The 13014-nt window shown below is 40.3% G+C and overlaps 2 protein-coding genes across 4 annotated transcripts in view; one reads left to right on the forward strand and one right to left on the reverse strand.

Moving 5' to 3' along the window:
- LOC124050158 overlaps nt 1-13014 on the forward strand; it is a 101253-nt gene that overhangs the window by 59467 nt on the left and 28772 nt on the right. The window lies entirely within an intron of this gene.
- hlx1 (H2.0-like homeo box 1 (Drosophila)) lies at nt 2415-6541 on the reverse strand. Of its 2 annotated transcripts, XM_046372379.1 has the most exons (4): nt 5822-6538; nt 5125-5316; nt 4790-4974; nt 2416-3343 (listed from the first exon to the last, which is right to left on the reverse strand). In XM_046372379.1, exons 1-4 carry the CDS (start codon nt 6264-6266, stop codon nt 3011-3013), a joined length of 1155 nt encoding a protein of 384 aa, XP_046228335.1. In that variant the 5' UTR covers nt 6267-6538; the 3' UTR covers nt 2416-3010. The 2 variants fall into 2 exon arrangements, with proteins under 2 accessions (XP_046228336.1, XP_046228335.1); XM_046372380.1 differs by lacking the exon at nt 5125-5316 and having other exon boundaries at nt 2415-3343; nt 5822-6541.

The following is a 13014-nucleotide window of genomic DNA, read 5'->3' on the forward strand; positions in this document are numbered from 1 at the left end:
TTCACAAATCAAGGCCTCTCAGTATTATGTTAAGCGTTTAGATTGTTATTGTTATTGTACATTTGCAAATACTAATGTAATTTATAGCTTTTCGAGCATAATTCGAGACTCAACCCACCCAGACATTTAATATGTGAGCGTTTAACAGTTAATATTGGGTTGATAAAGTGCCCGGGGCTTTTGCTGCCTTCCATGGAAACTGGCTATCATAACTCGGGCAACTTTTCGTGTAGCATAAATAAAGATCAAGATTACAAGTGCCATCCACTTCATTAGCAACTTGCCTGTGTTGGAGTTTGGGGTTAAATGTCTCCCGTATATGGAAAAGAAAAACAAAAGAGGCAGCTGCAGGTATATTGTACAGCCAGGAGAGGGGAAAATGAAAAGTGAAATTCAAGATGCTAAGCTAAGACGGAAAAACTGCCGCTCTCGGGGGGTCGGTCCTCTTTCCGGAGGAAAGTAAAGTGGACCCCATACTAGAAAGAGTTTGCGGTGGTCTGGGTTTTTGGGTCACTCACTATGATGTTGCTGCTAACATGACAACAAAATACCAGAGGGCTTTGAGTTTCCTGACTGAGGTACAACGCTATTAGAAGTACAGGGCTTTATTCAGCATTGTGTTTATGTTAGCAGAGGTGTTAATGAAAGAAACGATGTTTTGTTAAACTTGCATCAACACCACAGTTTACCAACAGTACGTTACTAGTACGTTATCAAAATACCCTTCAAATAGAAAAGAAGTAGGAATGCTCATTAAGCATTAAAATGTTGGGGGACCTCATGACCTCAGTATTTCTAAAAACTGGTTACGGCTCTGCTGACAGGACCAACTCTGCAGAAAAAGTACTTTTACTTTTCATATTTTTAAGCCTGAACATTTATACTTACTAAAGTTAAAATATGAAGGCATGTACTATTTTATTTAAATAAAATGCAGTTTTGCTAATTTACTTCAGTAAATCTGCACATCTTCTACCACTGCTGTTTGGGATGAAATATGGAGCAGTGAAATGTTTGTTTATTTTACGTAAACACGATTAAACTTGAGTGAGAGTTGCACCACACTCCACCAGACTAATTTTCCCATCAGCAAACCCCGTCGATGACCGAGGCAGATACAGATTTACCCGGAAATGATGCGTGATATTCTGTACGAGCTCCTACATATGTTCATATACACACTTTATTAAACAATAGCTTGACTCAAGCCTCTTCATGCGCCCAGTTGACACTGGGCTGCAGCTGCGTTTGGAAAATACTTATTCAGTAGGAACTTTCTGCAGTCATTATGCTTTGGCACCACGAATACTTTAGGCAACATGTCTGACTTTGTGATGAGTGCATTGAGCTGAATATTGATTTCAAATGGGAATGACAGTGAGAACTTGCTCTTGGGGAGAAGACATGATGGATTATTCCAGATTTATGGGGGCTCTTATAAAGTACAATTACTCTGACAGTCAAAGGCGGACTTACTGGACATGTAAAAGGTGGGAGTGTATGATTACATCACGTCATTAAACATCCTTAAACAGGTTTAATGGTGCTGCGCATGTGGGCTTCTCTTATCTTATAAATCTGTAGTGGTCACACACATCGTGATAAGGCTGATATGAAGTGACATTTCAACACTTCACTGTCCTCTTACTTTTGTCTGTGAGCATGATATTCTTGTCAGTCATAAGAAAAAAGAGCAGACCTGAGAGGGGCTCTGGTGCTGACTGCAGAGGGAGGTTATGAGCTGCACTATAAATGGAGGACATGTTGATTGTATCTGTGTCTGGATACATAAAATATACTCATCCAGGTTGTTACTGCTATCTGGAGCCAGTAAATGTATACAAACTATAAATTACCCTCTTCTTCCTCAACATTTAGTCCAACGACATACACTGATGTGCTTGTAAGAGAAGAAGTACATTTACTTAAATGGTTTGTCCGTTGAGCCAAATAAACAAAAAACAAACGAAAAAAAGCTCCGTCTGTTCTAGTTTGAATTTAATTAATTAAGTTATTGCAGTTTGTTGGTGAGGTATTTATTAAAACAATATTCTGTTGTTTTTTTTAAAATTATAGAGTAAAAATTAATACATAAATAAAAACGCGAAGTCTATGTATTTTGTCTTTGTATGTTCATCTGCTCTCATTTTATGGTTTCTGATAAATTTATATTTTTATTTATTTAGTTCCAAAATTTCCTTTTTCCTTCTTAATTATTTTTTTATGTTGCTGAGGATTTTATTTTTCCCTACTGGAAATGTTTTTTAAAAAACCCAACAAAACAAACAAAAAACGACAATAAATAAAATTAAATAAAATAAATAATTGATCATTAGTGATTTCGGATGAGCTAACGTAATAATAATAACAATAGTAATAATAATAATTGTCATCCCGTTTTTCAAAGTAAGAAACATTTTATTTACAATATTTTCAGTGCAAATAATTATTAACAAAATATCACAATATATCCAGACAAAAAAACAAAAACAAACAAAAAAAAAAAACATGAACACGTGAGACGAGTGGTTCATAACCTAGAATTAAAATTCACAACCGCATATTTCCTTCAGATGAGGAAAACATGATGCATGCGAAAGCTCTTGAGAGGAAAACGACAGTAAGGAGAGACTGGAGGTGGCCGGAAGTCCTACATTTAAGCTGAAATGGCCTCGTGTGTTCATCATCACATCGACATTGAAAACTTCAGAACTAATCTAATAAAAGGCAGGAATGAACCGGCCCTTACATGCTCCTTGTATAATTTGACATGCTGGACAAATCAGAGGCTTCAGTCTTGATGCTCCACTTGTTCCCGGGAATGAAACGGGGCCTGACTAATTGCTGCAGTCTGGGACGTGGCCTCACCTCATGTGTTACTGAATGAACGCTGCCACTCCAGGTGCGTTTTAATATTACTGTCGTTCTTCTGTCAAAATAACGATAACAATAATAATAATAATAATAAAACTCGTTGTTACAGTCCACAAACTAAACCTTCAGGCTGCCTTCATACTAGTATCTGTGAGGCCGGCGTGTCTGTGTCTGTGGCCGCCGCCTGCGCGCTGCTCGCCGGCCCGCTCCCGCTGATGATCACGCTGGTTTTGTTGAGCTCAGAAACGTCCAATTGTCCGTCAGAGTTTTCCTCCTGAGCGTCGTCGGAGTCACACTCGCTCCTGCCCTCTGCCTCGCTCTCGCACTCGGACTCCGCCGGCTCTTTGGGCTCCCTGCTGCCGGACTCAGACGCGCTCTTGTCCGGCTGCTCCTTGTCCTTGTCTTTCTGAGCCTGGGCCTCTTTTGAGTGTCTCCACTTCATGCGTCTGTTCTGGAACCACACTTTGACCTGAAGGCGCACACATGCAGACGCTGTTTGTTAAAGTTTTCCTGCACTGTTATCCTAATGCACCTTTTTTTATTATTATTATTTGCATTATCTCGTCATGTGATTTCCTCTGATTTACCGTGAATTTCCAGGATGAAATAAGACAGGCATTGTGATAGGAAATTTGCTGCATTAGATCTAAGTCACACTCTTTTAAATCTAACTTGCATTATTGACAAGCAACACAGTTAACAAATATATCAATTGAGACGTGACCTCAGCCTGGCATCAGTTTAAAAAGTACTTAAAGTTAAGTAAACATTGGTAGAGGACAGGAAATAATTAGTATCAGATAGAAATAATTATAAGATTAAACGACCTTTTCCGTAATAGTGACATTTGGTCCGTTTAACTAATGCAATATACAGTGTGATGAAATGTAAACAACAGCTGTGAAGTGTTGCTCAACATGCGGTGAGACTTGTCATTCACTTGGTCGTCTCTCAGCCAATCAGATTGCACCATACAGTCATGATGCTGCTTTGTCCTCTCCAGTTAAAGGTCTGGATCTAGAGATCTTAGCTTCTTGGTCAATTATTATGAATTCTTTTTTAAATATAAAATTCTGTTTGAGTCCAAGGTGTAAGCAAATAGGTTTACCTGTATGGGAAAATGATTTATCTTTTTGAGTCTGTTTGAAGAAAATAGTTCCTCTGGGCCTGTTTGTGATACTACAATGTGACTGCAACTGTCCCTCAAATATAGAAGCAAAAGTTTGATATCCCTTCATTGGTTTGTCGGGGCCTGCATCACCAGCTGAGAACACTGAGGTCATTGTGCACTGATTTACTTTTCCGTAGGGGTTTTTCTGAGACCTGGGGTTAACTTCACATGGTGGGTATTTTATAGGCGGTTTTAAGCATTTTTAGAAGCTGATAGGGTGCAGAATGCAGCATTTAGATCTCACATGTCAAGCAGAGAAACGAGACAGAAAATCAAATTTAAAAAAAACAAAAAACGAGATACTAAAAATGACAAAATTCACACACACACACACACACACACATATATAAAACGCTTCTTTTTCTGGCCACAGCCCTGTCTTATTCATCATCATAACTATTTTGTTGTTCACTTGGCAGTAACTCTTCCTGGGGTCAACGTTCAAAGAAAAATAATCAGCAATTGTTTACACTATCATACAGTAAATAATACAGTTAGAACGTCATCATGGCATGCAACAAGCGGACCGTACCAAAACCCATACAGGGGGGGTACACAAGACGTAAAATATATAATAATTCACATAATAATAATCTTTGTTCTTTTGAAATTCACACTGCAGAGAAATTAAATGCAGCCTGTTTCGTAGGCCTGACTTTAAGAACGACCTCCTGCTCTTCTTATGTCTCTCTACAACGTAAAGAGAAGACCTTGAATCATCCAAAGACGAGGCCTGCGTCTTACCTGAGCGTCTGTCAGCCCGAGCATCGCAGCCAGCTGCTTTCTGTCTGGCTTGGTGACATATTTCTGTATCTCAAATCTTTTCTCGAGTCCTTTTCTCTGCAGGTTTGAAAACACCGCCCTCGACCACGACCTTTTCCTCTTGTACGTCTGTGGCATCGTGTCTTTAGTGAGGACGGCATACGGGCCTGAAAGACACGAAGAGGACATGAGGTTAAAACTAAGAAAGAGAACAGAAACCAGAGAACCGTCACTGCAGGTGTCTCACACCTCCAAACAGAGAGCCGGACTGGGCCAGCTTCCTGTCTGTTACAGTCCTACGTGTATGTGGTGGCTACCTGGGAAGGTGTCCTGAAACTGATGCTGGCCTGATTGCCTGCTGCTGCTGCCGCTGCTGCTGCCTAGTGAACTCATCATGGAGGACGCGTCGCTCATCCCGGGGTCTATGGAGGAGAAGTACTGGCTGGCCGGAGGCTGAACGGGGATGTGGATCCCTGACTGACGGTTCGAGCTAACGATGGACGTGAGATCTGTTACAGAGCGAGAGATGATGAGTTATCGCAGTGACACAACCTCTGGGGGCGCTGGGGGGGAGGAGGTGGGGGTGTTTAGACAGACCATCGCACAAATTCACGGTCTGGGTTCTTGTGTGACTGCTTAAGTGTCTTTGAGCAAACGTTCAGCTGCTGTTGCTGCTGTTTGTAGCTGATCTTGACCTCTGACCTCTCTGCTTTAGGGGGCAAAAGAGCAGCGGATTCTCCCGCATGGCTCCTTAAAGCGCACGTTATGACGCTACTCTTACCGATCTGTGGACAAGTGCAAACTCACACATGAGAGGAGTTATTTCTAAACGTGTGTTTTCAGTTTCTCAACTTCGGGCATGTCGTATTTAGCGATATTACTGAAACCAAAACTTTAAAGCCACAAAACACACCGCTATTTATTGATCTCTTTTGCCAGACAAGACGGGAAGTTTGTCTATGAACAGCATTTATCTTCTGGAAATTCAGCGTTGAATAATATGTCTCCTCTCACCTCTTAATGACGACTTGTCTCTGCCTTTTGGATCAAAGTCTGTCGACAATATCCGATCAATTCCGAATTTGAGGTCTTTGCTTGAAGGCGGGGGAGCCTGTTGGGAGTTAAAAGCAGTTCTGGAGACTGATGTTAGCTGTAGTCCGTGTCTGTGGTAAGGGGACCCCGGACTCACCCTCGCCCCGTACACAGACGGCTCCGGCGCGACGGGAGAAGGGCGCAGCGGCGAGCTGCCGGAGTGCCCCTGCTGCGCACGGTGGTGGTGTCCCATATGCACCATGAGGGCCGACGATCCCGGGATGTTTTCTGCATCTCCAGCCTGTAAAATGTCAGCGATGCAAAACGACGGCTTTTTCATGGTATCCACAGCGAAGCCCCCCGCGCAGTACGCGGACCAGAGGCTAAAATTTGATGCGTAAAACGGGTTGAGCCCGGCCGTGTACATCCCGCAGCCTCGAATGCGTCTTATTGTTTCTCAGAAGAGGGTACAGACGGACAGGCATGTAAGAAAAGCAGGGAGAGCGTTTTAGGGGGAGAGTTGACCGTCCTCTTTGTGTCAATGCCAAAATCGCTCTCCCAACTCTGAAATCCAAACCCTGCAGTTCCACTCTGAAGTTCCTCCGCTGACACTGATTGGTTGTCCTCTGAGCCAATGGATGTTTTGCATTTGCTCACATCACGCCCTTGTAAATAAGGATGATGTGTAAGACAGACACACACACACACACACACACATGACCGGGACACTTCGGAGCAATTTTGAGCCTGAGATGATGGATTGATCACTTAAAGAGAACCTCCACCCATCACCGCACACAAAAAACATTACAGCCATTAAATCTCGCGTTAATTTTGATTTTTTTTTTGGGTGGGGGGGTAAATTATATCGTACTGCAGGGGCGAATACACATTCAGTGGACTTCAAGTATTTCCAGCAAAGTCTTTTATCTGTCCTTTTCCAACATATTGTGCAAAAAAGAAAAATAAACGGAAAAAAAGAAACACTCAGACTGCACGCTTGGATAAAATGGAAACACGGACAACAATACATACACCAATGGTCAACTGTTCAAAATCAGCGTGCAATCATATAACCCCGAGCCCAGGAGAGCGTCTATTAACTCATCCTGTTTTTGATGGGCTGCGATTCGTGTTAAATGAGCGGATATTCCTGCTAGATTCGCCCCCAAAATAGAACCTGTTTTAGTATTTTAGGATACAGAAGAAATCCTTATTTCTTCCGGAGCAGAGGGGGGGACTTTATAATGACTGTTAGAACTTCCCTTTTTCAATATTTGTGCAACTTTATCTCGACCTGCAAGTTGCACGGTGACGCAAATCCGTCCCCATGCTCATAATAAACAGAGGAAACCTATTCCCCTCTAAAACGAAAACACAATTAACTTCAGAGGCGATACTTCATCCGCAAGGTCCCTCAAGATTCACACGTTGGGTCCTGGCCAATAAGACTTTAAAATCCAGAATTTAAATCGTAAGAAATGCAATTAATTTCTTCCCCCTGCAGCAACATGAATGGATCAATTTGACCCCAAACAACATATTTTCAATATTTGCAGTGACAAGCAACTTTTAAAGACCTAATGATGTTCATACGAGCAAATTTATAAAGTTTCTATGTTATTTTTACTGTTAATTAAAATGAACTCTCTCTACTCCCCCCCCCGCCCCCCCCCCCCCAAAAAAAAACCTCTCCGATCGCATGTTTCTCTTGCATGTGTTGAAACAATGGCTTCTGAGGCCCGCATTCATTTAGTCTTGATTCATGCGGGCGGAAGGGCCGATGACCCTGACTGCCTCCTATCATGCTGTTTTCGAGTGACACTTTTCCGGGTTAAAATTAGAAATGAGATTTTTTAACGTTTGCCCTCCATCATGCAGTCAAAACAATCCAGGGAAGAGGATGTAGCAGACGCAGCACGCCTCGAGTTATTTCAGGTGCTGATGAGCTTTTCAGTGGGAAGCATTAAGAGAGAGAGAAAAAAAAAGCAGGCCTCAGATCAGCCTTTACACTCTGTTTCTGTCAGTGCATAACAGGACTGCGACAAGCTGCAGGGAGAGGAGGGAAAACTGGATAAATGTAGCCTCTAGGTTTCAGCTACAGAATATTATTAAACCACAGATAAGGAGAGATTTTGTCGTTTGCATGAAATACTGAAGAAAAATATTTTATTGCCTTTTTGAAATTATAAATTGGTCTGCTTGGCTTGCTTTAAAAAAAAAAATCAAACCAAAAAAAAATCAAACCAAAGAAGGAAAAAAAATGCATCAACTGTGTTTTACTGCAGGATAAAGAAATGCATGCTGCACAACACTCGAAGGCAGGGAGGACAAAATATTTCTCGCAGCTATTTAAAAGTTGTAAAAGAAGAACACACAAGTTTCCTGAAGAAATGAAAGGGTAGCCTGGATTGGAGGAGAGAAAACCTGCAAACATGCATTAGAATCCACTTAATACTGATTTTAAATGCACATGCAGCATTTTAACAATATAATTGATAAATCTGACTACCCCACGTGATTAAAAGGCATACTTTGTCTTGTCAACAAAGGAACAAAAGTTGTATTGCTTCCTGCTGTGTTTCTCTGCTTTGCAATGTATGTTAAAATGAAAACAAATTCAGCACTGAAGTTTGACACTCAGGAAAGCATTCACACACAAAAAGAAAGAGAGAATGAGATGCTGTAAAGTGAGCTCTACAGCTTGGACACATGATCTCTTTTTCCGGGCAGCCGACTGCAGACGTATAGGATGCAGAAGGTACATCAGATTTCTTACAACTGACAGTTTTTGTTTGATTTTTTTCTTAATTTTGTACTGTTAAAAAGAAGCATCCCTTTCTCGTTCATTAGTGTGTGTGTGTTCTTTAATACACCCTGATTTCAAGTGTTCTGCTAAGAAGAGAAAGAAATTCCATCGCATCAAAATATAAACCAAAAATTTTGACTTGACATTACTGCAGACTGTGGAAGTTCAGATCTGAGAGATTAATATTCCAAAAAGCACACGTTTGATCCACAAATCACCTGTAAAAAAAACCTGAAATATGACTTTTTCAGCCGAAGCCCTGCTGGATACCATTATTCACCTTTGTTTCTCTTCTCCAAGCCCGTCCTCTGTGGAGCTGTATAAATGATGGCAGGTGGGATTACCGCCAGTGCCAGCGCCTCCTGTCTCTGGTTAAGAGACTCGAGACTTGAAACTGTCTTCAACAATAGAAAATTCAAAGTTCAGCCTGACAGATGTTTCATCCTCCTCTTCTGAAGTAGTTTTTGCATTATTCTTGTCCCTTCATTAATGCATTACAATCCATGAGAGGAAAGTACATTTATTTGTCAAATATAGTTGCTCATATTCAGATTAAGATTTTACATAAAACATGATAAATGTATGAATTTATTTGCAGATGATGAAATCATTTCCACATTTTCCTGCTAAACGTCTTGTATGGTTTAATTGAAATTGTTTCTTTAGGCCCAAACAGGTGAAATTATCAAATATTTCACAGAAAACCAAGAAGTTAACAGAAATGTGCAGCAGGATATTTTCTTTTCCTGATTTCCACCACATTTATTCATCTTATGCCCCTTAGATTTGTGTGCTGATCCATGGAGGGGCCTCACACCTAATTTGCGAACTTCTTAGTTACTAAAGTAACTAAAGTAGTTAAAAGTTGCTTTCCCTCAACAAGCCACCAGGCAAATGAGTCATTTTCCTGCAGATTCGCATACATAAATGCTTTTACTTGTTAGGGAGTAGGTTTATTTTGTTGTAATGTACTTAAACCTCAGTGTTTATCAAAGACCAGGTCATATTTGGGAACATTTTTGTTGTGAAAGAGATGTGATTATTATTTTCCATTCATAACTAACGTCATCGTTGATAAAAATGACTGAAACACTGATGACTGATTAGCCTAATCAACTCAGAGGAGGCAGCTGCAGCAGCTCTGCTTCACAGATTGTCTTCAATAAACAGGCCCAAACACCCAACAAAGCCATGCTGCTGCACACTGTTTTCCTACTCGAAGTTTAAAGCGTCTGACGGAGCCCGTTGCTGTCGCCTCATTGCTCTCGGCATGTTTTTGAGGAAGCCTTATCAGCCGGAGGAAAACTGAACGAGCACCTCGGACCGTAGCTCTGCTGGATCAGAAGCTGCAGGACAGAATTAAATGATTTCCATTATTACACTGAGAATTATTGCACACACCCCTCCCCTCTGGAAGACTCCAGCTCCAAGCCAAGATTACTATTTCTGGCAATGTTTGCCTCAGGAAGGAACTTTCGCAGATTTAATGGGACCTGGGCCATTGTATGCAGCCTTCTGTATGGCACTCTGCCATCATTTCCACAGAGAAGGGGGGGTGGGGGGGGGTACTGAGGGATGTTGCCTAAAGTCAATTCAAAACACGACTGTCTTGTTTATGTGATCCTCAATACAGCCAATGTATTTCAAACGCCGAACTCATTCACTCACTGTCACGGCCCCGTGAGCCATCTTGTTCTGCTTTGTGCGTCATTTATGAAACATGTCTTATTTTATCTTTTTAGCAGCATTCAGAAGTGAAGGTAAAAGTAAAGAAATCTTATCAGCAAAATGTGCTTTAAGCAGCAAAGGTATTCACAATGCAGGAAATGATCCAGTGTGACTGTATATTTTAGTTTTTAATCAATATTACTGTCACATTGGCCTGTAATCTGTTGTAATGCAGCAACTTCATAGGCCTGTACTCTCAGTTCAAGCCGTAATGCTGCTTCATTCTTTTACGTTTTAGCTGAAATAAAGTTTTTGTATGTTAGATAAGAGATTTAAAATGATACTTAATTAATCCCTTGGGGGGAACACATGCCACCGTGGCACAGAGACAAAGAATTAAGAGAGAAAACTCCTAACCGAGTCAAAATAGTAATAAATTAGATATTTAAAAATAAAAATAGAGAAGTGACATTAAAAAGTCTATATACATTATATACGTGACAACACTTTGGACTGTGAAAGTATTTATGCAAAAGAAGTAAAATCATCAGCAAAGCTGTAAAATTGTACAGTGAAAGAATGGCGTAAAAAATACAACGGTTTCCCGTAAAATTGAGAAAAGTACTATACAGTATAACAGTCATAGTCAAATACACACACACACTGAAAATTCTTGGTTTATTTTTGTCTTTTTTCAGGCCTAGTAGACTGATTGTTGCCATTATTACTGCCATCAAACATTAATGAGCACATGAAAGCATTAATGTACAAGCAGCTCCCCCCAGTGACAAAATGTCCTCTCTTCTGCTTATTTTTACATTTTACATTTTTACATTACATTCATTTTGATCTGAAAGAATTAATTAATTAATCTTCAATTAACCAAAAAGGAATATAAAACATATTCAGTTAATGATAATAATATGAGTAAGTGGAGAGATGAACGCACAGGCTGGCTGGCTTTTGTTGACTTTTTTTGTCGAGCAATTTGATGATAATAGCACAGTGATACTTCAGTAAAAGTACAGAGATATTATCAGCAAAATATACAAAAGCAAAAGTACTCCAGCAGAAAAATGGCCTCAGTGGCTAATGCCGATACTGTAATACTGATGGATTAATGCCGAAGAGTAACATTTTAGTGCTGTAGCTGGTTATAATCACTTTATATACAAATACTGTGAGTATTTTAGTCCTGTGGGCCCCACCTGAAGGTCCCAAAATCCACCATCCCAGAGGGCAGATATGAGCTGACCTGTTAATGAGTATCAAGTAGTATCAAGTAGCATAAAATAGAAATACTCAAGTAAAGTGGAAGTACCTCATAATTATACTCCAGTACAATACTAGTAAATGTAATTGGTTACATTCCACCACTGCGTTTGTGTCTGTATGCGCGTTACACTCAGAAAAATAATTGTAGTGAAAACACATTGTAGCAACTAGCACAGCTCTAACTGGAGTTAAATGCTGCTGATTGGAAACTTTTTCTTTGTCCGAGCTCTAAAACACACGTCAGTCTGATTTGTGGATGTGGATTACAGGTGATGATTTTTAAACCCACAGTGATAAATGGTTTAATTTCTGGACTGGCCACATCTTTTTGCTCACTAATATCTAATAACCTTTTCTTTAACCCTTCTTCAAAGTCCAAAACTGCTGCAAGGCTTGAGTGAGTGAGTAAATGACCGAGGAGAATAAAAAAAAAAAACATCACAACCCTGAATTTCCTTTTGTGGTACCAGTTTTTTTTTCTTTACTCTTCGCTCTGCAGAGTTTAAAACATTAAGTGGTCATTAACTGGACAATGGAGTGTCAGACTAATCACACTCACCCCAGCCTGCCCTCAGCTGTAAACAACTTAAAGGAGCTGCTTTAATGGAAGCTTTTAAATATGATGGTGACTCAGTGCCTTTGAGCAAAACCATCTGTTTACATTAAAACAGATTAAAGTCGCCTCTCATGCGGCAGGTTCAGGGCCCCTCTACAGCTCCAGTGTGCAAGAGTACACGCGGTTAAATCACATGCTGTAAGCTAAATACTGCAGGAGGAGAGACTAATGGAAACACAAAAAGGTCATAATAACAAAACATTAGGCCTGCGGCTGCCGCTGCTGCTGCTTCTCCAGCAGGGTGGCGAGCTGCCATAAGAAGCATAAACCACTGCAAAAAATATATACCTAAACACAATGTCAGTTATGTCCGATGTGTTTGAAATATCTTTTTTGAAGGAGTTTGCAGTAACTTAACAAGGGAAGCGTTACTATTTTAATTTGTTTTTAGAAAAGCAATTTTAGCATTTGTTTTGGCATCTAACGCATGGTTCAAATATATTTTCATTCGGAGAAAAAAAAAAAAAAGAAGCTGTGGTAAAAAGCTACAAAATTTGGTGTTGCCTGCAGACTTTTAAAGGATATGAGATGTTTCAGGAGTCAGTGAGGCTGACACAGAGCAGAGCATCTAACCCTGTTGCTTTAATAGTTCACATCTCGGTCAAATAGAGATGCTGCTGTTTAACTGCAGCGGTGGAAAAGATTCACCAGCTGACAAACTCCAAACACCAACAGGTCTGCAACATGACTGAATGAAGGAATTATACAAAACTTAAGATTATATTCAAGACACGAAAGCTTTCTGCACAGAGACGTCTGCATAGAAATAATATATAATAAATAAAAATAAATGGGACTCTATCTATC

Source organism: Scatophagus argus, chromosome 19, assembly GCF_020382885.2.
Source record: "Scatophagus argus isolate fScaArg1 chromosome 19, fScaArg1.pri, whole genome shotgun sequence".
NCBI classification, from domain to species: Eukaryota; Metazoa; Chordata; class Actinopteri; family Scatophagidae; genus Scatophagus; species Scatophagus argus.

Bases quoted from the DNA above. Each gene is read 5' to 3' on its own strand.
- hlx1 (XM_046372379.1), bottom strand. From the start codon at position 6,266: ATGTACACGGCCGGGCTCAACCCGTTTTACGCATCAAATTTTAGCCTC. The intron at 4,975-5,124 runs GTAGCCACCACA...CGTGTCTTTCAG, and splicing joins GTTTCAGGACACCTTCCCAG to GCCCGTATGCCGTCCTCACT. The intron at 3,344-4,789 runs GTAAGACGCAGG...GTGCGCCTTCAG, and splicing joins TCGGGCTGACAGACGCTCAG to GTCAAAGTGTGGTTCCAGAA.